A 27,533-nucleotide genomic window follows, 5' to 3' on the forward strand; every position below is an offset into this window, starting at 1 on the left:
GACATAAGCTATCAAGATGCACCCCCGCCCCTTTCTCTCCCCATCTCTCCTATTCTCTGTACGTTCACATGCACATACAGCGATCGATGCAGTGGGATGACAGCGGAGGTTCATCTGCTCCTTTACTCACAAAAATACAAGTTGTGTGGCACTCTCATCAACATCATCACACAGCTTGATGATTTTATGATGCATGATCCCCGAGTCTGAAAAGAATTAAGCATAACATCGCCAAATTAAAATAAGAAGTTGATTAAGCGGCAATTTTGGGGTCCCCACAGACGTGTAGTCAATAGGGAACATATTTGCAAAATAGAGCTCAGAGTACAAAAGTGATAGTACTGGGATGGAACCCCCCCCCCCCCAGTACCTCCATTTTGACCCCTTTTTCAGCAAGGAAACCCATTAGATGAGTGAGCATAAGAGATGTGATGTCTGGCTTGCCTGCCATTAAGCTCAATGGGTCAGTAGTGTGCAAGTGTGAGGTAAGCTGTGAAATATTCATGTGCACATGATAAGCGTCCTTGGGGCTTTGCTAGACAGTGGGGTCTCAAAGTGTCCCACACCGTTGGAGTCCATTGTGAGGACCATCCAAATGCAGCTTCTCAGAATCATCTGATGTCTTTGTTGCACAAGCACTGTTCGACTTGCCGTTTGATTTGCGAGAGCTGCTTTGGACGATTCACTGAAATTTAGACACGGGTAAGAAAACGATTAGCATCGAACGAGGGAGAGTTTGGACTGAATGAGAGTTTCGTTTTTGAGAGGTGTGAGCCAGCAGAGGAGGCTGGGCACGCCTGCATGCAGGCAGATGAGTAAATGATGAAAGAATGGAGGAGAGAGGGAGGGTGGGTACTCAGTGGCTGACAGGACGGCTGCTCTCGTGTCAGCCTGAATTTTAGCTGCATGTGTAACCTTCACTTTGTGCATGTGAAGGTAATGAAGTATAGCGTTGTGTATTTACCAGCTGGCCACAACATCATGACCACTTGCTTAATCTAATTAGATTCAATACGAGCGCTGTCTTTGAGAACATAATAATGCTTTGTTTTGATGGGCTGTCTTACGGAGGTATTCATTTGAAATATTTTTTTGTTAGTTTGCTTATTGTTTGCCCTTGTTTACCCAAAACATATTTGACTGCATAATTGAACTCTCATATCACTAGTTAGAGTCTGTGTGAGTGTGTGTGTGTGCGTGGGTGTGAGCTGAATAGTTTATGTGGAAGAAAAAACAAAATGTTATTAGGTGTGCTATCAAGCACGGGTAATTTATATCCACACCCAAGGGGCAAAAGAAAGAATTGATTCATTTAAACCTGCACACACGTGCAACTGCATTTGAGATCGATTTCTTTTTGCCATAGTGGAAAATGTATCGTATTTGTTCCAAGTCCTGCTCCAAGACTCACTGGGTGACTAATAACATATAATATCAATATTATGGGCAGAAAATACATACTGAAATACATATGGAATATTAAATACAGTACTGTAAAATGACTCTAATCCAGGGCTATAGCTTGCTATTACTTTATGCAGTGGATTGTCCAGAGATGATACATATGATACAGATACATATTTTTTTCTATCAGGGTTTATGCAGGTATCAGCGAATTTAATTAAATTTGTTTTGATGCGTTGACATAAACAATATGTTTTTCTTTTCGAATTAAGAGCAAATTAATTGGATTATGACGTGATTTTCATTTTTTTAAGCTTTGTATGGATGTGCATTGTCATTAGCGACGCATCTCCAGTAACTTCTGGAGATGCTTAGTAAAATATGCCCAGTGGAACAACTACAAATGTAGTTCAAAATTCATAAATCAGACACGGATGGCACAACAATCTGTTTTTTCTCATTCAAAACAAACACAAAATAAAACAATTCAAATGTATTTTTGATTGTTTTTTTCCACCCCTTATTTTACACATAAACTCTATCAAGGGTGTTGAAGATTTGCAACAATGAAATGACAATAATTATTCCACATTAACATTTCATGGGCCTTATTTTTACTCCAGAGTAAAAAATAAGTCCTAAAACTTCATTTGAGTCTGAGAGGGTTAACCAGCAATAATATAAAAACAGAATACTAGAGCATGCATTTGGGCACGCACATCATTTATAGTTTAGAATCAATATTTACTGAATAATGCGAAACACACACATAGAAAAATGAGATAAAACACATCACATTCACCAGATGTGCTGATTTTCAACTCAAAGTTGGCCATGAGTTAAATCATGAAATCAAGGTTTTACGCTTGTCAGATTGGTGTGGTTCATAACTTTGATTAAAATTGGGGTCATGCAGATGAAACAAAAACAAAAATAAAAAATAAAAGTTGAAATCTTTTGAGCCATACATGTTCATTAAAAACCCTCAAAAGGTTCGAGTCACAATGACCAACTTTAGTCATTTTGAAGGCTTTGTGTGGATTAGACTGGAATTGCAGCGAATACAGGGCTAAATCTGATTGGACAAGGCGAAAATAAAATGTAACGTCTACTGGAAGCGGAGAAACGCTACAAATGAAGAGAACGGTGTTTGAGTATCATCCTTCCACCAGCAGCATCCAGCCCATCTGCTACTGTCTCTTTAATTGTGAACATGTCAAACTAGCGTCCAGTGAACGCTCTGGTGAACCCGTGAAATCAAGTGATCTCAAAGGGAGAATCACATCGTTCGCAGTGTGACCGTTCTTGCTCCTACGTTTAAGAATAACTCCGGCGGGCTTGTAATGATGTTTATGAATGACGGCGTTAATTAAGAAGGCTGAGAGCATGATTTATGGCTCGATACGAAGAGATGACTCCGGGGCTCAAACGCAGGTCTTGTGTCTGTCGGCTGAAAGCATTCATGTAATAATATATAAAAGATTTTTCTTATGGTGTATAAGAAGTAGCTGGCATTTTCAAATGTTAATTATGTATTTTAAAAATGAGGTCAGCCACAGATTATAGAGTAGCTTTATATGCTATGGATGGTGATTTTTAAGCAGTGGTGATTTTCAAGACACTGCATCCATTTGATTTCTTTTTTTCATCCACACATACACGCCACCTTTTTATATTTTCTGGCTGCAGCCTGTTCCTCCTGCCTGCAAACAAGCTCTGCTGTCAAAGCCATGTTGCAGTGATACTTTTTATTGCAACAAAATTCACTCGAGGTGCGAATCATTATCTCGTGATTTAATATGATTTTTTAATTGCTTTATGTTGAGTCACAAGGAGGACTAAAGCTAGCTGGTAACAACTATCGCTGCAAAGGTCAATTTCAAAATAAAAGAGTATATACTACTTATTTTGTATGTTTATTTTGAAGTTGGCCTTTGCAGAACACTATTGGTGTGTGTTGTGATTAGGCATAGGCCAATGAGTGGGTTAAAAATCAAATTGTTATTGACTAATAATAATGTCATAACGAGTAATAAGCACTTTTCATCTTTGCTTACTTTTTTCACACTATAAGGCGCACCCAAAAGTCTTCCATTTCATCAAAAGCTGACCGCGCCCCTTATAATCCAATGCGCCTTATGCAGAGCATAAACTGCGAGTTTTCATTTTTGAGGGACAAAAACAATAACTTAATCCCAATGTCAATGTCAATCTTTCAATTTTTACGTCTGCATTTCAGTTGTAAATGTATTTTTTACAATTTAAGTTTGAAATTTTGATATGCTATAGATGCTCCAAGTTTGAAGCAATAATTAATTAGATGGGGACAAGGGGCAAAAACTGCATGTTTTGGTAAAAGAAAGCGGACTTTTATGAAATCCATAAAATGTTTTTAAATCAACAAAACAATGTGGTCTTGGCATTGATCTAAACTGTCTTTCAGTATAATCAAAAAGTGTTTTTACTCATTATACAGTTATTACTCTATATTACTACTATTTTTTTAACTACTCTTCATTCTTCATTTCTGATTATCTATGAATAGTTTGACTGACTCATCTGATTGTTTTGCTTTGACTCCCTTTAGCGCAGCTCCATCTAGTAGATGCATAACATAACCCCAGCCACAAATGTATTTCTATTCTATGCGCCTTATAATGCGGTGCACCTTTGATGTGAAAACATTTTGAAAACTGGCCATTGATTGAAGTGGCGCTTTATAATCCCGTGCGCCTTATAGTGTGGAAATAATGTTAATATATTGGAACGAAGGGGGCGTTTCAACCGAATATGATTGGCTGCTTGCAAAATGGACTCAACAAGCCACTTCTTTGAAAATAATTTGCTGGCAATCACTTTTATTTAACCTTGCCCTGCATGGAGGATAAAGGGGAGAGGTCTTTGTCTTAAAACCTTCAGACTAAGCAGCAGTAATGATTCTTTTGTGAATCTTTTTGTTTGGCATACCTCTACCATTGACCCGTACTACGAATTCTGTTCTTTGTCCATAATTTGATAGTGAAATTTCGAAGCACTTCACTGCACAGTGATCCACAATCCAGAAACTGAACCTCCATGATTTACAGAAAATTTCATTTTAACCTCATCATGTGGTAGTCAGTAAAATGTTTCTTACCGATATGCATATTTGTGCTAATGTCCCATGTGTCATGCAAAATGAATAATTAACTCACCCTGAGATAATTGGCATGCTTTCAGTCCCTGTATACTTTTCCATTTTGCAGAAAGCTTCCAATCCGGCACGCCATATTTCCATTAGTTTCATTTTGAATCCAGATAGGATGCAGTAAATTGTATTTTTTGTTATGGAATATTTTTTTCCTACATGCCTGTTATAAATGGGTACATTAAATTGGATCACGCTTTCTCAGTTAAATGAAATAAACACAAAAGTCTAAGATAATTATGGAAACATTAAGAAGGAAAAGTAAAAAAAATAATAAGTAATAATTATTTTGCTGACATTATACACATGTCTGCACTTTCTCATTTGATGCTTACAAATTTCCGACACTGTGCTTTATAAATGTACATAGTTCATATAAAAAATAGATAATCTCAAGCACAATATTGTAAATCCTGGAGATACTCAGATCCTGAGAAAGCGCCATGAGTCACTGGGACGCAGTGTGCTGTTATCTCAGAGGATGCTTGCCGGGGGTAGGATTACAAGCTTGATGAATATGTGAGGAACCTTATCAACATTTAATCAACTTTCTAGCCGCCTTGAGACGATATGTTATTCTTTAGGTGAAAGAATCGCTACCTGTTTTACATGCACACATTTTTCAAAAATTGCATGTCTGGTGACTCGTGTGCTACGAATAAACTAGTATAATTTACAGGACTGGTGTATTATATTGCTGTAGATTGATTCTATTTGTATGACTAGTGATAATCGGGCTTTTTATGAGCCTTATTCAAACCTACTGATCATAATCTGAAAAGCCTCAATTATTGGATGTCTACAAGATTCACAAGTGATCTTGCACTGTGGTGTGGGATCTAAGAGTGATTTCTCCTCTCTGATCTAAAAATGGTTGCTGCCAGCAATGGTTGTTTTGAAGCCGGTTTAGCTGTTACGATCACAAATCTTCAAAGGAATGCTCAAATTATTTATCCATTTAGCTGTAAATAACAAATCCGACATTGATAACAAAATTATTTGTCATGTATAATTAATAGTTAGTACCAACCATGTTACTGATTTGCAAATGCTGTAAAATCTTCCTTTTCATAATTGCTTTTTATTATATCCTACCATATTGATAAAATAGGAGCATCGTGACTACCATTTGTGGTTGTGTACATTTTACTGGCAATCAGCAAAACACTTTGTAAATATTAATTTTACTGCATTGATATTGTTTCAAAGGTGACTCAAAGTAGAATTGTTATTCAAAGTTGCACGATTGAACAGGTGGTGTTTGAGGAGTTTCTTAAAGATGTGTACAAAAGATGTTGTGATAGCAAATACCACTTCTGTTTGCCCTTCTGGCACAAAGCATTATGTGCAGGCTTGTAGCTAAGGTCATAAAAAGCAGTCAACTTTGAAAAGATATCTGCGAGCACTTTGCTCTAATTTTTTTAAGCGCGCATTGTGCTTGCTACCGCATCCAGCAATAAATGCCGACGGTCGCGACGGCGGCCTGCATCACATGCAATGTTGGTCCTAATGCATCCAGCTTGGCCCTGAGTGCTGCCTTTGTTTCCGGCTTGCAACAAACAAATGATTGACATGTAGCGACACCTCAAATCCCCGGAGTCACGCATCGACCAGACAAACACACGGACTCTAAAGCCCCGTAAGTGGTCGGACTGCAGCGTGCAGGCAGGCCTCGGCCCGGTGGGAGCTGTGGAGGTCAACCGCCAGAGACTACACTTCACTACATTTCACACACAGGGTGTAGTGGAGTGATTGAAAATCCACTTGTAATCCCTAAATATTATGGATGATACATGTGATGCCACATGGAAAGTGTTTTTACCCGTTTGTCCGCCTGTTCGCTTCCTCATTCTTTTGACTTTCCTTCACACATTCACGCATTCACTCATCCATTAGCAGCACAGCGCCACACGCCTGTTTTGTCACTTTGTGCTTTATAGCATAGCAAATTACCCTCAGGCATGCTGCACTTTGCAGCCAAATGAGGCGGCAGTTACTCTCTGTTGATTTTTATGCTTGCTTTTATTATGCTGGGAATCTTTGTACCTTGCGTGATTGACATCAATTTTTATTAATTTCCAGAAGTCTGACTTTATTGGCTTTGACGTATCGCTTGCTTTGAGTGGATCAGCAAAGTGCGACTTGTGTAAACTTGTGTGACACAGTCGTTTGGCGGTTAGCATTTTAAATGGGCCCTATCATCGAAACTCAACTTTTGGGAGATTGTAACTTGGAAATGGGGAGAAGACATTATGTGTCTCGTCGTTCAAATAAACAACAATGTCTCATTTATGTCAGTGTGGCAAAAATGTGTGTTTGGGAACATACGGCTGAACAACAGTGTTTGTGATTGTCATCATTTCATGGAGGACTTCAAACAAGAATGGATTTGCTAGAAAGTTTCAAAGGAAAGTTTGCAAAAGTCCAACAATTGCACTTGATGGAGAGTCTATAAGCAGTTAGTACACAGAAATTAACAATGTGCACATCCATGCTGTTTAAACTGCTACTAAGAGGGGCATTTTCTTCGACTACCCAATAATTTATTTTTCTCAATGTCAAGTACTAATTGCATCCTTTATTGAGTTTCATGATGATAATAAAATCACAGTTGCACACTTAAGTTTACATACCCAAGGTTATGTTAACTTTTTCATTTATGAATGTTTCAGAGAGTCTGCTTTAGAATGACTGCAAGCGGCGTGGTTTCAGCCAAACCCTACTAACCCTAACCCAAAATCTAACCCTAGCCGTAACCCTAACACTACTAACTCTAACCCTACTAACCCTAACCCTAGCCCCGACTAACCCTAATAACCCTAGCCTAAACCCTAACCCTACTAACCCTTATAACCCTAACCTAATAACCTCTAACCCTTTCAACCCTAACCTACTAACCTCTAACCCTTCTAACCCTATCCCTTGCCTGAACCATGATCCCTCACCCTAATAACCCAAACCCATAAGTCTACTAACCCTAACCCCTATACCTACGAACCCTAACCCTTCTAATCCTAACCCTAGCCCCAACACTTTTAACCCTGACCCGAACTTTCAACCCTAATCCTTCTAACCCTACTAACCCTAACACCTAAACCTACTAACTCTAACATTCACTAATGTTTAAGGTTATGTCAAACACATATCTTTAGATCTTTAAAACAGATCTAATCAGCACAGAGAAAACATAAAGGTTGAGATTAAAATGCTTATATTATAAAATGCTATATTAATGTGATTCAATGAAAAGAACTCTTTAAATAAGACTCTAATTCGTGGCTTGCAATCAACATGTTAATAAGACACCCCTAGTATCATTCAATAGTGTTTCCTGTGTATATTTCAGTGGTTCTGTGTTTTCACTTTAGGAGAAAAAAAGTTCGCATCTTAAATTTTTTAATGTTGGTCGGAAATATTTAAGATTTTTTTTATCCAACATTTTTACTGCTACTAAGTGGAGCTAAAAAGGCAGAAATAACAGCAACAACAGAAAAAATCTGATTTATTTTCGTGTGTGTGTGTGTGTGTGTGTGTTTGTGTGTGTTTGTGTGTGTGTGTGCGCACTGTGGCTGTGTGAGTGGATCCAATGGATCTGGTTCTAGACAAAAAAATTCCCAGTGCTACTAAATACATTTGGAAGGAAGATCATTTTCAACAGAGGATAATCCTAATCCAAATTTGTCACAATTTTCAAAGAATACATTTTAATTAAATGTTCATTGATCACTTGATATACGAAGCTTGTACGTTACTGATTTAACGAACTGCAAAGCTGTAAAAAGGCGGCGGGGGGGGTTCTCACATATTTTGCAATCTGTCGGGATGTTTTACAGTAGTGTAAGCAGAATGCCACAGTTTGTTTGGGTGTGGGCATATATATGCTAAGCAATCCTGTGTGTGTGTGATTATTTCACTCCAGGTCCACTCACACACACACACACACATTCTCTCACACACACACTTTCATTTAGATTGCTGCTGCTTCAAGTAGGCCGTCCGGTGGCCCGGGGCTGCATCCTGGTTGCAGGCACGGAGCGCGGTGCTGTGAACAGGGGGACCGGGTGTGTGGCTTTGTCAAGGCCCATCAGTGTCCTTGCTCTACTTACTCTGCACCGACACTTAAGGATGTATATGTGTGTTTGTATGTGTGCGTGTGTGTATACAAATGTTCGTGCGCACAAGTGTGTGTGTGGAAGAGCGAATGGGGTATGCAAGCAAAAGAACATGCTGCCATAAGGCTTTTTGGCTGAGATGAGACATTTATGTGCACTCGAATTCTGAGTGTGTGTCCAGTGTGTGCGAGTGTGATAACAGTTGGAGAGGCTCTCATTTGAGGGAGTCTTTTTTATGTTCTGTTATGACTGTGTGAGGGGTGAGTATGGGTGTGTGTCACAGTGGTCCTAAGGCCTTTAATACAGTTGTGTTGGTTGAGTGGACTTCAGTGGAGAGGCAAGTCTCTCGCTTTCTTTTTTTTGTGTGTACATATAAGGTTTTTTGTTGGAGTATCTTAGTACGTGATATGGAGCAGTGGTTCTAAAATGGGGATTTGGGAATGTTCTCAAATGGGGTATACAATATGAATGCAGCTTTGAGAATGCGTAAGATCTAAACGGATTTTAATACCGTGATAGGAAAAGTACATTTTTCTTTTTAAATTGAGAGTAAATATATTGGAACATGAAGCAAGTTACTGCTATACTATTTGAAGTGACTCCTTTGCAAAACAAAGGCCTTGATTAGGTTTTATACAAATGCGCGTCTTTAGTGACTCAATTTTCCAGAGGACGAGCTAAAAATAAAACAAAGGATGCTACATGATCTGTCTTGTCACGGAATAAAATGTGACGAGATATATCATTACCAATGTAGTTTCCAAAAGTAAATATGAACTGTAAAGTTATTATGTACCAGGCTGTTAAAATCTGTTTAAAAGAGAGAAGAATGCTTGAATCCCCCCCCCCCTACCAAAAAAAAAAAAAAAACCCAACAAAAAAAAAAAACAAAAGTTGAAGACAACTTGCCATTTTGGTATTTTATTTTATTTTTATTTTACAAACTTTATTTGTAGTGTTAGACCCAAAGCTTTTGAAAAGAGCTGGTGCGTTGATAGTCAACAAGTGTGTGTTTACGAGGGCTGATGCCAGTTTAGAGTTTATTGGTTAGTAGACTTCATAAAATGCAATTAATTAAAAACAAATTCTAATTATTATAATAGTTAGGGACAATAATAATAATTATGGCTATTTGGTACCACCAACGTCAGTACGAGAACTCTGCGATACCAAGTATACCACCAGTTCTTTTGATGCACAAAATTTCCCCAGAACATTGAAAAAACATTTTAAAGGAAAGAGTATCTATTCCAATATAACATTGTCCTTAAAATAACATACAATTGAGAGCAATTTTCTTTTTTTTGTAATTTGTCATTTCTAGTTTGTGATTTTCCAACTGCTCCAGGGTAGTGGCAATACTAGTATCACTTGCCATTGAAAGTGAAAATACATTAACATAAGGCAAAGTATTGATACTGATACTTACTTTTGGGAGTTACCATACTTGATAAAAAGAAAAATAATGAAAAATAAAAGAAAGAATCATTGAAAAAATATATATACAGTATAAGAGGGACCTCACTAGTCACTGCATGGGCCCTAATAAATCAGACAGCACTCTGTTTTATTTTTATTAATATATTTTTTTTTTTATTCATCCAAAACTACATAGCTGAAAACAAATATTTTCACGGGAGTAAATAATTGAAATACGGCCTAGAACCACTGATGTAAAGCATCTAAGAGAATGCACATTATGTAAATCAGCATCATTTCAATAGAATACATGGTGTGGACATGGCTTTACTCAAGCATGGTTGAACTTGGAAATCGGATGTAATCTGTCTAATATTCCCTCGAGGGTTGGAAATACTTTGAGTGTGTCTCTGCATGTGTGTTCTCTACCCTCTCTCGCTCTAGAGTCTAGTCTGCGCATGCTGGACGTTTGTTAAGGAATGACCTAAATCTGTCTCCCGACATTATCAACCGAGAGGTTGCAGACAAGCACAAGTCACAAGTCAGCACACACAAAGTGAGTTCACGAGTAAACAATGAATCCTCACCCCACAAATACTGTATATCATACAAGCTTTTGATTCTTTTCCCCCTGCCCTGTACATATAATCCCTAAATATAACCTTCTCTTGAACTCAGTTCAACCCAAAGCAGGACCAACACATAACCCTTCGTTTTCAATGACTGTCAAAAAACAAGCTGCACGATGCAGTTCAGCGTCAGTCCTGCCTCCATCGGTTTGCTATTGAGCAGCCATCTTCTTCTTCTTCCTCAAGCTCGAGCGTGCATTCATCACCAGAGCGCTGTGCACTGTAACCCTCCGCTGCAGCGCATCGCAAATTCACCTACATTCAGCTGCGTAGGCTGCCCTTTTTGGATGCTGCATGATTTATTTAGGATTACTGAAAAGTGGCCTAATGTGTGTGTATGGGTGTGTGTGTGTGAGAGTGTGTTTGTGGGTGATTTCAACAAGCTTGCGTGTGGATAGAAAGATTACGATTGTTTTGTGGGTCAGTGGCCAGTGTTCCTCCAGGCTAACTACGGACTTACAACACACATTGACACATATTTACACACAAAAAAAAAATGCAGACGTACACAAACCCAGCGTGTCTCTTTTCTCGCCCTCTCTCTCTCTCTCTCTCTCTCTCTCTCTCTCTCTCTCTCTCTCTCTCTCTCTCCCGCCAAGGCCCCCCCCTCCTTCCCTAGACTGCACTGGGCTGTCACCATGGTAACAGCAGATTGAGAGACTTTGCTGCTCGATTGCTCAATTGTTATCTCGGTTTCTCTCGCGCTCTCCTTTCTGTCTGTCTGTTATTCCGCTCTCCTCCCATCTGCTGCATTTCACATGTGTGCTTCACTGTGTGTCATTCAACATCCAGCCAGCGCACAGACACGCACATCATTATTATGCACCGTGGGAGAGGTTGCAGTTCTTCACTCCGCATGGCTCACCTCCACCTCTGCTTCCTCCCCAGGTTCTCCTAACGCAGCTGGTGGCGTGACAACCAAACTCTTCCTTCCCAGGATGGCGCTGTCATTGTGCTTCTTGGGCGTGTGCGTGCTCACTTTGGCTCATGTCAACCCCTCCAGCCAAGGTACGCCCCCCCCCAACCCACCGTAAGCAAGTGTCATGCTGACACCTGGGAAAACTGAAATGTGAAGTGTAACAAATAATGCAATCACAACAAGCACCCCAAGACCAAAGAAAATGCGCCGTTGCAAAGTTTTCAAAAGACAGCGACCTAAATAAAGCCAAGACTGTGAAGACATTTGAAGTGTGGCCAAAGGGAGTGTTTTAAAGCCGCCTGTAGCTGCTCCTTAATAAAGCATCAGTCATTCAGCACCATGGAGAGTTACGACACACCGGCAGCATACTGATCACGCCGCCGCCGTGCGCTCACTTTAATCCTTGTTTGGCGACAACATTTTCGTGTGCCACTCTGCTTAATATGAACAGCAGATTTTCAGTAATGCTAATGGGATTTTCGCCAATAACCCAGGTTTAGATGTGGTAATGTGCCTCTTTGAACTTAATGAGGTCAGAAATGGTCAAAACCTGTTTTTGTATTTTGTTCTTTTTGTGATTTAAGATCCATTATGTATTACTTGGAATTGAGGAAATTACTCTATTACATGGTTTGAATACATACTGTATGGTTTTATCTTTCTAAAATATTTTGTGTTCGTTCTTAATTATATGAGAATTTAAATAATGCTGTTCTAATGCTGATAACTATGGGCAAATGCCAGTTGGTACCTTAGCATGATGCAAAATTAAATGTGGCCAATCAGGAGTGCTTGGGAAAATGCTGATTATTTAATATTCCAGGCAAGATGGAACATTAACACATGGACATCAATGCAATGACCATAGTATGCTTTTGTTTTGAAGTTGGCCTTTGCAGAAGCTAGGTAGCTTTACCGCTCTTTGTAACTCTAATTTCATTGCCATCACATTGTGCCTCTACATATATAAATATAACATGATTAAAAAAAAAATCCAATCGCACATTAAGGACATGAAGTGATTGCCAAAGAACTACACTGTCATTGTGTGATACGACATAAATCCCCAGCGTTAGCGCTGGCTATGTGGTCCAGATTCAGATTCTTGTTGCTTCTATCTGTATTTCCGTAACCATTTGCAGTTTTAAGCGACTGGGTGTTTGACTTAATATGCTCCTTGTAGAACTCAAATACAAAGCAGCTCTAATCAAGTCAATAAATTTTCTTCTCCTTTTCTGCACTTTCCACCAAATGGTCCTCTCATGTCCAGCCATGTCCCGGGCCGCCATGCCGTTCGGACTGTTGCGCCGGGAGCTGGCGTGTGAGGGTTACCCCATTGAACTGCGCTGCCCAGGAAGTGACGTGGTAATGGTGGAGACCGCCAACTATGGACGCACCGATGACAAGATTTGTGATGCTGAGCCTTTCCAAATGGAGAACACGCAGTGTTACCTTCCAGATGCACTGAAGATTATGGCTCAGAGGTGTGTTTGTATGTGTGTGTGTGTGTGTGTTTGTTGTTCATAACAGACACAAATCACTTTGTTGCTACCATTGGATACAGATGAATCAATGGAAGCATCTGCTGTTTGCAACACACTCCAGACCAAAGCTGTGTCGAACGAAACATTATACCCAACAAACACTTTTGTGTGTTTGCGTGTGTGCAACTGCAATAATCACTCCGGCTAAATCTGGTTGCACCATTAGCTGTGTACTCAGCAGCGTTTTCCTCGAAGAACAAATCAATATTTGGGGCGAGGAGACAAACGGACAGCCCTTTGCTTCCTCTTTCCTGTAAATTAATCACGTCCTTTCTTTCTCTTCCCACTCCATCCATCACTGTGTTGTGCAGGTGTAACAACAGGACGCAGTGTGTGGTGGTGGCAGGGGTGGATGTTTTCCCGGATCCTTGTCCTGGAACATACAAATACCTGGAAATCCAGTACGAGTGTGTCCCTTACAGTGAGTATGCAAATACTGTATATGTATGTATATACAGTATGTACTGTATACATTAACATAAAGAAATGCTAATATATATATATATATATATATATATATATATATATATATATATATATATATATATATATATATATATATATATATATATATATATATACTGTATGTACAGTATATATTCATACATACATACATACATATTTTAGGGATGTTCGAGTACCTGGTATCGGGTGTTGGTGCTGAAACCAGGGTTATTTCAAGATATCAACGGTACTCGCGAAGGTAGCTGATACCAGTGGTGGCTGTCTGTATTTGGCTATTTTACAATAAGGGACTAGAACTGAGATCAAAAGAATACTTAAAAAAAAAATACTTACAAATTTGGTAAAGTTGTGTTAATTGAATATATGGGCCTGGTTTTGAAAATTATCACTCGTTGTTTTTTTTGTTGTTGTTTTTTTTCCGGAAATTAAATGTATCAAAGTACCATATTTCCCACACCATACGGCGTATCGTATTATTAGGCGCTGTCTTGAGTATAGGGTATATTGTTGTACTTGGCTCATGTTCAAACATACGGTCAGCAAGCAAAGAGAAATTAGTTTTTTTTAAGTTTCTCTGAATGGTTTTGTGTTCCCAGCATACATACTGTACAAATGATGAAATGTTCTCTAATTGGTTTTTGCTGTGGTATCGAACATCCCTAGTATATATATATATATATATATATATATATATATATATATATATATATATATATATATGGAAAATCATACACAATTGCCATATTAACAAACATCTATTTGAATTTATGTTGCACAACAAATACAGTATTCACCAAATGGTCTAAACTTTAGACCATTTAGACCAAGCGTTGACACGCCTGACCATTTAAGTCATTTCTTTCGACTAAATGGCTAACAATTTCTGTTATAGTGGTCAGTGTTCGGCTTTAGATATTGCCAGTCCAGTCAAATGTCCAAAATGTCTTTAAAAGAAGAAGCATGATATTCAGGAAGAACCAATGACTCGCATCCAACTCCTGATTGATTAATTAATCAAATGTGATGTATGTCTCAACGTTTTGTTCATGCGGTGTGAAAGCTTTTTCTTGTCAAGACATGTTTAACTGATTTTTATAACCTCATGTATCCCTGAGATGCTTTCTCTCCTTAGAGAGCGCGTGTGCGTGCTTGAAATACAAACAGAAAATTGAAGGAACAAACTAGAGAACCGTTATTTGCATACTGTATGTCTTCTGTGTGCGTGTGCGTGTAAGTGCGCGTGAGTGCGCGCATGGGAGGGGGGCCCATGTGCACCTGCGTGTGCATGTGCGTGTGTGTTTTTTCCTTTCCAGTGTGACACCAAGCCCAGGAGTTGCTCTCTTTTCTCCACAGGAGTTCGACTAAGGGATTAAGTGGGGGGGAAGGGGAGGGTGATGGGGTGATGAGACGAAAACGTGGTGGTGAAGGAATGTGGGGCTAAGGGGCTCGTTTCGGCTTTGAAAATGTTTGCCACAACGGAACTCATAATCTGTGCAATTCTTTCTTTACTTTCTTTTTTCTTCTCTGTCTTTCTGGCTTGCATTCTTGCTTCTTTCATTTCTTCTTTTCTTTCCCCCTCTGATTTCTCTTTCTTTCTCTCCCTCTTTTTTTTCCCTATGCTTGAGTAGAAGTGGACCAAAAAGGTAAAGACAATACATTGTAGCATCTTGATCTCCTTACCCACCCATGCCCCGATTTCTCTCTTCCTTCTCTTCCTCTCTCTCTTCCTCCTACCCTAGGACGTTGTCTGTAGTCATGCTGGATGTTGCCCCCCCCCCTTTTTTTCATTTTCTCCTCTGTTCCTTTTACCTCAGTTTAATTCCCCCATCCCTCGTCGTATGGAAATCTGTGCTTTTATCCAATTTGATGCAGGTTCTGCACATATCTGCACATATTTCTCTCTTTTTCTACTCTTTTTACTCTTGCTGTCCTGGTTGATCTCTCATTCCACACAACTAGAGGTTCTTTCTTTCTTTCTTTCTTTCTTTCTTTCTTTCTTTCTTTCTTTCTTTCTTTCTTTCTTTCTTTCTTTCTTTCTTTCTTTCTTTCTGTCTTTCTTTCTTTCTTTCTTTCTCTCTTTCTTTCTTTCTTTCTTTCTTTCTTTCTCCCTTCCTTCCTTTCTACCTTCATCGATATTTCTTTCCACTTTTTCTTAATTCTTTTCCACACATTCTTCCTCACTTCTTATCTTCCTTCCTTTACTCCTTCCTTCTCCCCCCCCCTTCCTTTCGTCCATCCATCCTCTTCATGCTTATTTTCCCTTTTCTTCCCCTATAGGCAGAGCCCCTTATTTATCTTCATAGGAAAAATAAGACCAAATGTGTGTGATGAGTCTGGATGTGTGCTTATCAAGCACTGCTAATATACGTGTGCGTGCGTGCGCGTGTGTGTGTGTGTGCGTGTGTGTGTGTGTGTGTGTGTATGCATGCCTTCTTGCATGCCAGCGTGAGACTGTGCAGTAAATCTATGTGTCCATATATTTATTATTTGACGTGGGTGGACCAATCTTTGTGCTCAATGTAAACTAACCTGCCCTCTCATTCACTTCAAGGCAAAATGTAGCCCCGCCCTCTGCGCCCCCGGTTCTACCTCACACTGCACTAACTGACACGCCCACGCACCTATAACATACTCACACAACTTTCATTGCAGTGTGCCCTGTTATATTACTCACCACACAAACATACGCACACATGCACACATACATGCAGACATGCGCTCACGTTTATGTCTCGTCTCTTGCTTGCCTTTTGACATCAGCACAGGTGTTTTAAAGCCCTCTGTGTCTCCTCTTTTTTGTCTCTCTTGAATCTCATGGCATCAACTGCATCTGACTCGACCACTTTTCATGCATTGATCCATTTCCAACCACAACCTTCTCTCTTTCTCTCTCTCTGTCTCTCTCGCCATCCTCCATCCGTATCCTCTGTCCTCTCTCTCACATCCTTCTCTCTGACAACTCCCATCTCACAGTTTTCGTCTGTCCCGGATCACTGCTCAGCATCCAGACGCCTTCCTCTCAGCTGGAGGCAGAACATCAATCAGGGGCGTGGTGTAAGGACCCTTTGCAGGCTGGCGACAGACTATACGTCATGCCGTGGACACCGTACAGGACCGAGGTGCTGTATGAGTATGCTTCCTGGGACGACTACCGGCAGAACCGTGTCACCACTACCTATAAGTGAGTATGTGTGCAAAACATCTGCAGGTCTGGCGTTTAAGTGACTTTTTTGATATTCCACCTCGTTGGTGTTCGACATCTCCACATTTGCAATTCGGTTATCGGTTCTACTTTCTGTTAGAGTAATATTAATGGTTGTAACAAAAATAATTTGTATCAGAAAACATGAGCACAATGAATCAACCGAATTAAATAGTTCAACTTTGAAATATACTGTATATTGAAGTTTTTTTTTTTATTGGACCTTTTTTTTAATGGAAATGCCACACTGTTACCTATGGGCAAGTTCCTTCAAATTGTGAAATGACAAGAACCTTATTGCATTATACTCGCTCAAACTGAGCTATATTGAATCGTAATTCCTATAAATCAAATTGTTCCACTTAAAGAAAGAACAAATCTTCCTTGAATTGTATCACACACCACACATATTGAATTTTGCGCTTTAAATGGGAAGAAATAAATGTCGATATGCCCCTTATTTGACGGTTGCTAGGTAAATCAGGCAATATGTAGCAACAGCTAACTAAGTTTTTACCTAAGTAATTATTAAATCTATAATAAATAATAGGTAATAACGATTGGATTTGAAATGTTCAAATGGAATTGTATGCACCTTATGTCCCATGTGCAGCTTGAGATTTTATTAACGGCTAGCCGCCAATACTGGAAACTTGTGCCATATCATACAAAAATTGAGTAATTAACTTGCATATTTTAAAATGTTTATTTTATTATATTTTTACTATTTAATGTGTCACAAAGTGCAAAAGAGAAATATAATAAGAAAAGGTAGTTTTTGGGCTCGTGAAGTCCCTGTACTTTGTAAAAAGTTCTTGTATGCTAGAGCCTGGCAATTTCTGGTACACCATACCACATGCTGATTGAATGACAGTGCATATTAAATCATCTTATATTGCAGACATGCACACCTATTGTTTGGTTTAAAAGAGAAAACGTTTTATTTTTTTCCCTTATTCTAGGCTGCCAAGTCGCGTAGACGGTACCGGTTTTGTGGTGTATGACGGCGCCGTCTTCTATAACAAAGAACGGACACGCAACCTGGTCAAGTACGACCTGCGGACACGCATTAAAAGTGGCGAGGCCGTGGTGGTTAATGCCAACTACCACGATACGTCGCCTTACCGCTGGGGAGGGAAGTCAGACATCGATCTGGCAGTGGATGAGAACGGCCTCTGGGTGATTTATTCCACCGAAGCCAATAACGGACGCATCGTGGTTAGCCAGGTAACACAAATTAGATTGCAAAAATTGACAATAGTAACATTAGAGTGCTTTCACTCACTGTTCCACCTCTTCCCTTCTCTAGGTGAACCCATACACGCTACGCTTTGAGGGCACCTGGGCCACAGGCTTTGACAAACGTGGAGCGAGCAACGCTTTCATGGCGTGTGGCGTGCTCTATGCGGTGCGCTCAGTCTTTCAAGATGATGAGGGGCAGGCGGATGGACGCGTGGGCAACGATATGGTGGTTTATGCCTATGATACCAGTCGGGGGCAGGAGCTGCCCATTCAGATACCCTTCCCCAATCCCTACCAGTACATCTCTTCCATTGATTACAACCCAAGAGACAACCAGCTGTATGTGTGGAATAACTATTATGTTCTAAGATACCCGCTTCAGTTCACGCCACCACCGCCAACTAAAGGTTTGTGGATCCATACCCCGACATAGTGTATCCCTAACAAGTGTACGGACCTGAAATGAAATTTCGTTTCTCTCCAGGCCCCCTTTCTTCTCTGATGACAACTGTGCGCTCTTACACAGCCACAGTCGCACTGACTCCTGTGCGGCCATCGGCCTCCCACCCCGTCGGCGTAATCAACCGAGGGCCCTTTGACCAGAGGCCAATCACAGCCATGGTCCCCCTAACGCCCCGCCCTCCTTTGCGTGTCCCCTTGGCCCCAGGGGGCCCCGGTCAAGTGGGTGGATGCGAAGGAAGAGTGGCCAGAGGGGTACAGTGGCCCCCCACGCTGAAAGGGGAAACAGTGGAGAGACCCTGCCCCAAAGGCTCATTGGGTAAGACGGACGTATCGTTTCTTTGATCATGTCAGCGTTTCATTACGTGTGTGTATCTTGTTTCCCTTTGAAATATAGTCACATGCCCTATCGTTGAACTCCGCTTCACATGACAGAAGAAACACTAGTTATACTTTTTACAGTCACGCTCCGTCAACTCTTCCTCTCGGTGTGCAGCTGTCTTCCTTAGTCCTGCTTTGCCTCTGTGGAAAAGAGGACATTTTTTGTTGTGCTTCTTAATCCTTTTCAAGGACTAGATTTTGGAGTCAAGTTAAACTAAGAAATCATTCCCATCACAAGTGAAGTGACCTATTTGCATATTATTTGGAAACTTATAAACCATTTGAATTAGGGCTGGCCGATAGAATTGATATATCGATATAGTGCGATACAAAGTGGCGCAATACGCGTATTACAATACGACATTTAGTTTCCAATATATGGTGTTTTGGTTTTGAATTGCCTTATTTTTGTATTATTTCCACTCTGTAGTGGCTTTATTCTAAACATTTCCTTCACTTTTTCAGTCATTGTTAATATTAATGCCATTGATATATATAGATATATATATTTTTTCAAAACATTGCACAGTATACTTGCGGGGTTCATAGAACGTTTTATTGTGAAATAAAAATCTCGGGGTTGACATCTTTATCCCCCCCATTGAATGCTATAGGCTATAAACTATGTCTAAGATCTATTTAATTAGGCTGGTAGTAGACTGAGTTAATGTCTGTGCTTGCATCTTGTTCCGCAGGTATAGCGTCCTACAAGTGCATGATGTCACCAGTTAGCTGGAGTTCCAGAGGTCCTGACCTCTCCAACTGTACATCCCCCTGGGTCAGCCAAATTGCACAAAAGGTCAGTTACAGTACAAATCCACACACCTTGTGAAAAAATAGCCCACCCAAATCCCATTAACAAGCTTCCACATGAAATGTCCAAACTAAAAAGTGCTACCTTTGTCCAGATTAAGAGCGGAGAGAATGCAGCAAACATAGCTGGGGAGCTAGTCAACTTGACCCGGGGACGGATATACGCTGGTGATGTTAGCATGTCAGTAAAATTAATTGAACAGCTACTGGACATTTTGGATTCCCAGCTTCAAGCCTTGAGACCAGCCAATAAAGAGTCTGCGGCACGCAATTATAATAAGGTGCATTGGTCCTCAAATTCCTTCAAATGTGTACTTGACCTTTTACAGAAAAGAGGAAGCAAATGTCAGCTCAGATATTTGTAACACAGATGTTGTTTTGCTGTCTTTGTAGTTGCAGAAAAGGGAACGCACCTGCAGGGCTTATGTGCAGGTATGCAATGGATAATGGACAAGGGGTGCATGGACAAATGGATGGAATATGAATGGATGATTAATGGATAGATGAACCGATGAATCACTGACGTATAGACAAGTGAATGATTGAATGAGGAATGAATTGCGATTAATGATAATGAATTGACTTGCAGAAGGATGTAAGCTTGTGAGATGCATATGATGATGGACAAATAGAATGTGAATGGAAAAGGACAAATATATCTATATAAATATAAATTGAAGATACTGACGACTGATGAAAACATATATGTAACAAAATGGCTTCAGGGATGATTGATAGATGGACACATGAATGGATGAATGGTGGCCGAATAAATGGATGGATGGATGAAAAGAGGGACCAGATGGAACAATAACGGACTTAAAGGGGATAATGGACAAGTGGACATACGGATAGAAAAATCTAAATTGTTTTTATAATACTATGTTCTATGTGACCCACTAGTGTAAGCATGACATTCTGATTAATATTATGTTTGTGGAAAATGATTCAAGTCATTTACGGCCAGTTTGGTAAAAATGGATCTTTGACGTCAATAGTCGTCAATGGTAGTGAATGAGTTACCTTATTCAATGCCAGCCAAGTAAAAATTGAATTTTGACGTCAATAACTGTCAATTGGCAGTGAATGAGTTGAGCAAGAAATCCACTTTTATCCATTTTAAGGGGTGGCCATTTTCACACTTGCCATTGATGAAAAATGACATCCCACCTGTTTTCAGAACTTGGTCATGTGACCTTCACGGGCTTAGCCATGGCTGCTTTACGTGAGCCCCGATCAACTGTGATATTTTCAGCGAGACAGCAAGTGGCAAAATAACCACCCTTCGATTTGGCTAAAAATGGATGTATTTTGCTATGTTTTTTTTGTGAACCATTTTTAAAGAAAGAGAACAGGGGAGTTTTTTTTTTGTCGTACTCTGAAGTATATTTAGTTAGTTAGTTAGTTAGTTAGTTCATATTCATAGTGTTTTGTTTTTTTTTATGTTCCAAAGCTTTTTTTCCTACCTATTCCTGTATAAAAAAAAATAAAACAAAAATGTGGGTGACACCAACTGACATTGACGGCACTCCTTAGTAAGGTGTCCTTTCATGTCAATGGCACTCCGTGTGTTCATTTAGATTCAGCAAATGCAGTATTAATCATAATACCGTTTTTAGACTAGTGGGGCCGCATAGAACATTAATTTAATAGGCGTGGAGGGTAAATGATGGCTGTTTACCTTGATTTGTAGTGAACAGATGGAAGGATAGATGACTGTAATAAGGACAAAGGGTTTATGTAGGACTAGATGAGAAACTGTTGTAAAATGGTGGACAGTCAGGTATTTGACTAATAAACAGAGAGGTGGATCAGTGAATGGCAGATGGCTGGCAGTTACAGTAAGTGAATGGATGAACGATGAATATTACATGGATTGATTGGTTAATGAAGCTGGATGGATGTATAGAATGGATGCCTATAAAGTGTGTCGATGGACTAAAGGACAGATTGAAGGATGAAGAGAAAAATAGGCACGCTAACAGAATGTAACACCCCTTTCTCCTTGTCAGGCTGTGGTTCAAACAGTCGATAACCTGTTGGGTCCTGAGGCTCTGGTGTCGTGGGCTGACATGAGCGGCCACGACCAGTCCCGCTCTGCATCACTCCTGTTGGATGCGGTGGAAAAAGGAGCATTCTTACTGGCTAACAACCTGTATGAAGGTCGATTCAGTGACAGAGCACCAAACGTCGGTACGTCGTGTCTCTTTTTTCCAGCGCTATACCTCCCACGCTTATAAAATGAGTTTCTCATCTGGACTTTTCTGCGCGTGTTTGGTTAGATCTGGAGGTGTATGTGTTAAACACAGAGGCGGACATACAGGACCTAACGTTCCCACACTCCTACGACAGTGACAGTATCCTGCAGATCTCAGCTGTGGCCCTGCAGCAGTACAGCAATAATGGTTTGAAGCACATTCATCTCAATATTAACACAGTGCATAAATCATAATTACACCTTTTAATGGAATGCGGGTTTCATGATACGATAGCTTCGGTATCAGACGTGCCAATAAATAACTCTCTCTCTCTTCATCGTACAGGCCAAGTGAAGCTGGTCCTCTCTCTGTATAAGAACTTGGGCACCTTCCTGACGACCCAGAACTCCACCTTACGACTCGGCCTTGGGCTCGGACAGGGGTCGGAGGTCAGGCGCAGGAGCCTGGTGGTCAATTCCCACGTCATCTCAGCTTCTGTGCACCGAGGCTCCAATAGAGTGTTTCTTTCTGAGCCTGTGGTCTTTACTCTCAGGCACTTGCAGGTCTGCTGGGAAATGCAGCTTTGACATAAAAGATTCACAATTATATTAATCAATGTTTAAGAGTTGTTTTTGTGTTGCCTCCACAGCTGGACAACCACTTTGGTCCCAACTGCTCTTTCTGGAATGCCTCAGGGGTGTCTGGGACTGGCAGGTGGTCCACACAGGGATGCCGCCTGTTACACACCAACAATACGCATACAACTTGCGCCTGCAACCACCTGTCTAGCTATGCTGTGCTTATGACGTATCAGCAACCTGCTGTAAGTAAAGTCCAAAAACTTGCAACAACTGTTTTTTTTTTTTGGAAGTTTGCTTGCTTTGTTTTTCCCGAATACGTACCTTGAAAGGTCGACGAATTGTTTCGAGGGTCTGTTGACCCAATTTTTTTTCAAACCAAAATGTTGGGGCAAATCAACCCAAACTGTATCCGGTCGCCAACAAAGTACAATTTGGTTCCTTTTTAACCCAACTCTTTTTAAAGTATACAAAATTGCATCATGACCCCCCCACACACACACACAAACACACACACAACAGAAGTCAAAGAGGTTGTATAGGCTTCACAAAATTGCATTTGTTGGTTTTTATGACCAAAATTGGCAATAAATCTAGCACACTAACACATTTTGGTTATTTACTCCTGGATAGAAAAACAATCAACTCTTTGGAAAATTTTAGTTATCTGTTTGGAACACTCATTTTAAAATAATTTAAAATTTAGACGGATCCAAACAACTCATTAAATCTTCTCCGAATGTATACTTGGTTTACAGATGTAATGTATAGAAAGAATGCTAAAATATTTTTTGTGCGGTGGATGTTTCTGGTTAGGGATGTTTTTATTTTGTGTGTGTGTGTTATATTGTAGTTTAAATAATAGGAAACTTTCAAAAATGCGAGGATACCATTTTTAGTCTGACCACAAACAGCCCCCCAAAAATCAGGCATAACACAAGGCCCCACAATTTGTTGTTTTATGGGTCATCCCTTTAACCCAAGCCAAACCAAACCCCGAAGATGTGTTGGTCCCTTTATAACCCATGTTACAATATATTTTGGCACAAATGTTTTGAGAGTGTAGAGTTTTTTGTTGTATGAATAACAACATAAAATTACAAAAAACACAATAGAAGTAACCAAACAATAAACATATTTTTTAGATTTCATTCAAAGATGTATTTCAAAATTGTTGATTAATTTTATGACCTAAACTGGCAAGTAGTTCGTACCCTGAAAATATTTTAGATCATTTATTTAAACCAACCTCATTGTTCAGAGCTGAATATTTGAGTCTTCTACAATATGAATGGCTGCGAGATGTTTAGTTGTGCTTAGGTATTAACCGAAATTGTATTAAAAAAAAATCATCAGTCATTTGTGGAAAGCTCCTATGTCATTCTCTTGATTAATTATGGCAATGCTGCTGCTTCTCCAGCTCCAAGATAGGGTTCAGTTCCCAAATTAGAAAGGCTGATAAAATGCTGTTATTCCTTGTAGTCTTCAGCCATCAGATCCCATTTTTGCTGTAATTTGTAAGATAATGACGTTTATTAATTAACCATCCAATTATCTTTGTTGAGGCGGTGAGACAGATATTTCAAAACGCTGTAGGCTGTTGTGGCATCTCATGAAAGGCGATTCAAGTGTTCTGTGTAATGTTTTGGCTTTCGAGCGGTCTAGCTATCAAACGCTCGACATGCTATCATTTTTTTTTTCGATCTTCACAGTCTGGTGTGGGAGTAGAGGAGCTTCTGGTCTATATCGTCTCCTGGGTGGGCATCTCTGTTGCCCTGGTGTGTTTGGCCACCTGTCTGACTACGCTATGCTGCCAGGCGGCACCCTGGCACACTGACCACAGCACCATCCATTGCAACTTGTGGGCCAACCTGCTCATAACTGAGCTGCTGTTCCTTGTCGAATCTAATAAGACGCAATATACCGTGAGTTCTTATTTGAGCTAAAACATGAGGGCTGCTTGTATTATTGTTTTTTTTCTTTTTTAATTTGAATCTTTCTTGTTTCGTAGGTTGTGTGCTCTATCATTGCTGGTCTGCTACACTTTTCATTGCTCTCAGTGTTTTGCTGGCTGTGTCTGGAAGCAGTGGAACTGTACATTTTACAACGAGAGGTGTTTGAAGGTCGTAATTCCAGGCGGAAGTATTTGTACCTGAGCGGCTACTCTGTTCCCGGGCTGGTGGTGGCTGTGTCTGCAGCCATCGATTTCAGAGGCTACGGCTCAAAAACTTCGTAAGTTCATCACAATGAGATTATGCAGCTTTTATTCGTAAGGGTGTGTGTGCGATGTGTATGGGAAGTATAATTTTTTTTTTATTTTAGCCTCGTAGCAAATATTCTTATATTTTGACTAGCTGTCTTTGTAAGAAGACCGAATAGTATTACCTTCTTCATATAGAAAAAACAAGGAATGTAACTATCAATATTTTAACCAATTTCTGGCATGTTACTGACAAAATGACATGAACACATTTTCTGTGCTGTCTGTTAAAAAAAAAAAAAAAAAATATATATATATATATATATATATATATATATATATATATATATATATATATATATATATATATATATATATATATATATATATATATATATATGTGTGTGTGTGTGTGTGTTTAAAAAAACAATTCTTATAAGAATCAATTCTTATAAGAATCGCAATTCTCATTTACCACAGTTCAGAATCGTTTTAAAATCAGTTTTCTAAAACAAGTTTTTATTTGATTTTATACTTTATAGTATAATATTATATTATGAAATTTGAAGCTAGCTATAAATGTCACACTTCATATAAGCTGTGAAACATATAGCTAGCTTCAAAGATCTTGAAAGAGCAGCAGTTGTGGTCCACATGTTTGTTATGTGAAATAAAAAGGCATGATCCTTACAAAACCTAATAAATCTTAAAAAAAAGTCCCTTTATCTCCTTTTGTTATTCTGACTTGTAATCCAGATGGAAGTAGAATGAAGATTCTTTGCACATTTATAAATTGAAGCAGAAATCATTGTCAATTGAATTGAATCATTTTGAATCAAAAATAGTTTTTTTGATTTTTTTTTGTAAAAGCACATTTTCTGATTCTCATTCTCACGTTTTTCATTTCTCTGTGCACAGCTGCTGGCTTCGGACGGACAATTATTTCATTTGGAGTTTCCTTGGACCAGTGGCTGTTATCATCACTGTGAGGTTTTCGTTCCTGCTCGTTTATGCAGCGTACAATGTGTGAAAGTCAAGTGTTGACAGTTTGTGTTATTGTCTCCAGCTTAACCTTGTAATCTTAGTGATGACATTACATAAGATGCACAGCACTGCCGCCCTGAAGCCAGACTCCAGTCGCCATGACAACCTGAGGTTTGTAACTGTAGATCTGTGGGCAAAATGTTAAGCTGAGGTGATCCATGAATTTAATTTAAAAAAAAATTTGCATGCTTTGTGTGGCATCAGGTTAAAACCTTCAAAATGATTATGGCCCTAGCATTACTTCTATAGGGTTTCAAAGAGCACTTACAGAATTCACACGCAGAATGCAATTTTCATGCTAGGTAAAAATTGATAGTGGCGTTTGTCATGCTAATCACAGGAATGAAGATTTAGATCTGACGTTCTCTGTCATAGATGATATATGCTTATCGTGAAGTGGCAGGTAGATTTGAAGGCCATATTCTAAATGACAAGGTCAATATGTGTAATCTACAGTTCGAAATTACATTAATTCTGCTCCTAGGTTTTGTATAAAATCCCTTTTTTTAACTCATTCAATGCCAGCCATTTCAGAGAATTCTGACATTACATGCGGGATACTGCTTTCAATTATTATCTATCATCAAATCTGCTAATTGATTGCATTGAGTCTCTCCGCCTTTTTTCATTCTCATATAACCAGCATTAGAAAAACGGTAGGTTTACAAATTTCAGTTGTTTTTCCCAGTGAACTCTCAAACTATGTTGATCTCATTTCCAAAAAGGGGCATTGTTGTCGTCTACTGGTGGATATGCATCCGTAAAGTTGTTTCCACCTTAGACATTTACAGTGATGCAGCATCAGATACTCCTCCATGCATTCCTGTTGGAAAAATAAGGATTTGCAATTATTCTCATAAATGGCAGTGAATGAGTTCAAAGATGATTCGAAAACCTTATGACAACATAATTTAATACTTACCACAGGATTTTAAAATTTTATCACCTGTTATATTATGCTGGGGCGTGATATTTGGATGGAATTATTTTCATAGTAAATGTAAACAAAAGTTAGTATAATATCTTACTTTGATGATAAGGAAGCTGTTAACAATTAAATGCTGCATTAACAATGTTGATGCAATTTACATAATGTACATTTCTATATAGCTCATTTGAATTTCCATGAATTAAAAACTAAATTCTTCAAAGCCTTTGCACTTTTCACTTTGCCAAGGTGTCAAAAAAGTTCACTGAAAATGGCTTTCATAATTGGAAATTCCAAGACTGAAAGTTCTGCTGAAAGCAAGTACTTCCCTGTAATATTGACGTGTGGCCTTATGTGTCCAGGGCTTGGGCGGTGGGCTCGTTGACGCTGCTCTTCCTGCAGTGTGTCAACTGGTCCTCAGGTTTGATGTTCTTATCGGCGCCCTCTCTCCTCTTGGCTTACCTCTTCGCCTCCCTGAATACAGCGCAGGGCTTCCTCATCACCATCCTCCACTGCACCCTCACAAGAAAGGTCAGCCTCAGAAATGAGCAGCGCTATTTTGGCGCTCACGTGACGGCACACCGCCGACGGTTTGTGTTGCGTTGTTTTGTGTCAAGGGTCAGAAAGACTACGGCCGATGTCTCCGTCTTTCCCAGTGCTGCGCCACCTCTTCGTCCAGCTCTCCGGATTCGGTCAAGGGTGCCGCGCTACGCTCCAACAGCCGCTACAGCGCCAGCCAGGGGCGGAGAGCCACGGCCAACAGACAGGTACGCACTCCGCTTTGCACGATTCCTCCTGGAATTTGACTT

The 27,533-nt window shown here is 39.7% G+C and overlaps 1 protein-coding gene across 3 annotated transcripts in view; it reads left to right on the forward strand.

Annotated features, from left to right (window-relative positions):
• The window catches only part of adgrl1b (adhesion G protein-coupled receptor L1b), a 32,415-nt gene that overhangs the window by 728 nt on the left and 4,154 nt on the right, over nt 1–27,533 (forward strand). For 2 of the 3 annotated variants that reach the window (XM_088419017.1, XM_088419019.1), the window contains exons 2-22: nt 11,640–11,759; nt 12,941–13,154; nt 13,526–13,635; nt 15,308–15,322; nt 16,653–16,860; nt 17,844–18,108; nt 18,191–18,530; nt 18,608–18,901; nt 19,659–19,762; nt 19,872–20,057; nt 20,170–20,208; nt 21,789–21,969; nt 22,059–22,181; nt 22,320–22,537; nt 22,624–22,797; nt 24,265–24,477; nt 24,564–24,784; nt 25,671–25,737; nt 25,819–25,907; nt 27,087–27,255; nt 27,342–27,491. In XM_088419017.1, coding sequence (XP_088275143.1) covers nt 11,690–11,759; nt 12,941–13,154; nt 13,526–13,635; nt 15,308–15,322; nt 16,653–16,860; nt 17,844–18,108; nt 18,191–18,530; nt 18,608–18,901; nt 19,659–19,762; nt 19,872–20,057; nt 20,170–20,208; nt 21,789–21,969; nt 22,059–22,181; nt 22,320–22,537; nt 22,624–22,797; nt 24,265–24,477; nt 24,564–24,784; nt 25,671–25,737; nt 25,819–25,907; nt 27,087–27,255; nt 27,342–27,491 — 3,450 coding nt within the window. In that variant the 5' untranslated portion in view covers nt 11,640–11,689. The remainder of the gene's footprint in view (nt 1–11,639; nt 11,760–12,940; nt 13,155–13,525; nt 13,636–15,307; nt 15,323–16,652; nt 16,861–17,843; nt 18,109–18,190; nt 18,531–18,607; nt 18,902–19,658; nt 19,763–19,871; nt 20,058–20,169; nt 20,209–21,788; nt 21,970–22,058; nt 22,182–22,319; nt 22,538–22,623; nt 22,798–24,264; nt 24,478–24,563; nt 24,785–25,670; nt 25,738–25,818; nt 25,908–27,086; nt 27,256–27,341; nt 27,492–27,533) is intronic. The other variant, XM_088419018.1, reaches the window with a different exon arrangement.

The sequence above is a fragment of the Hippichthys cyanospilos genome, chromosome 7, assembly GCF_059441005.1.
Source record: "Hippichthys cyanospilos isolate Australia breed blue-spotted pipefish chromosome 7, RoL_Hcya_1.0, whole genome shotgun sequence".
Taxonomy (NCBI): Eukaryota; Metazoa; Chordata; class Actinopteri; order Syngnathiformes; family Syngnathidae; genus Hippichthys; species Hippichthys cyanospilos.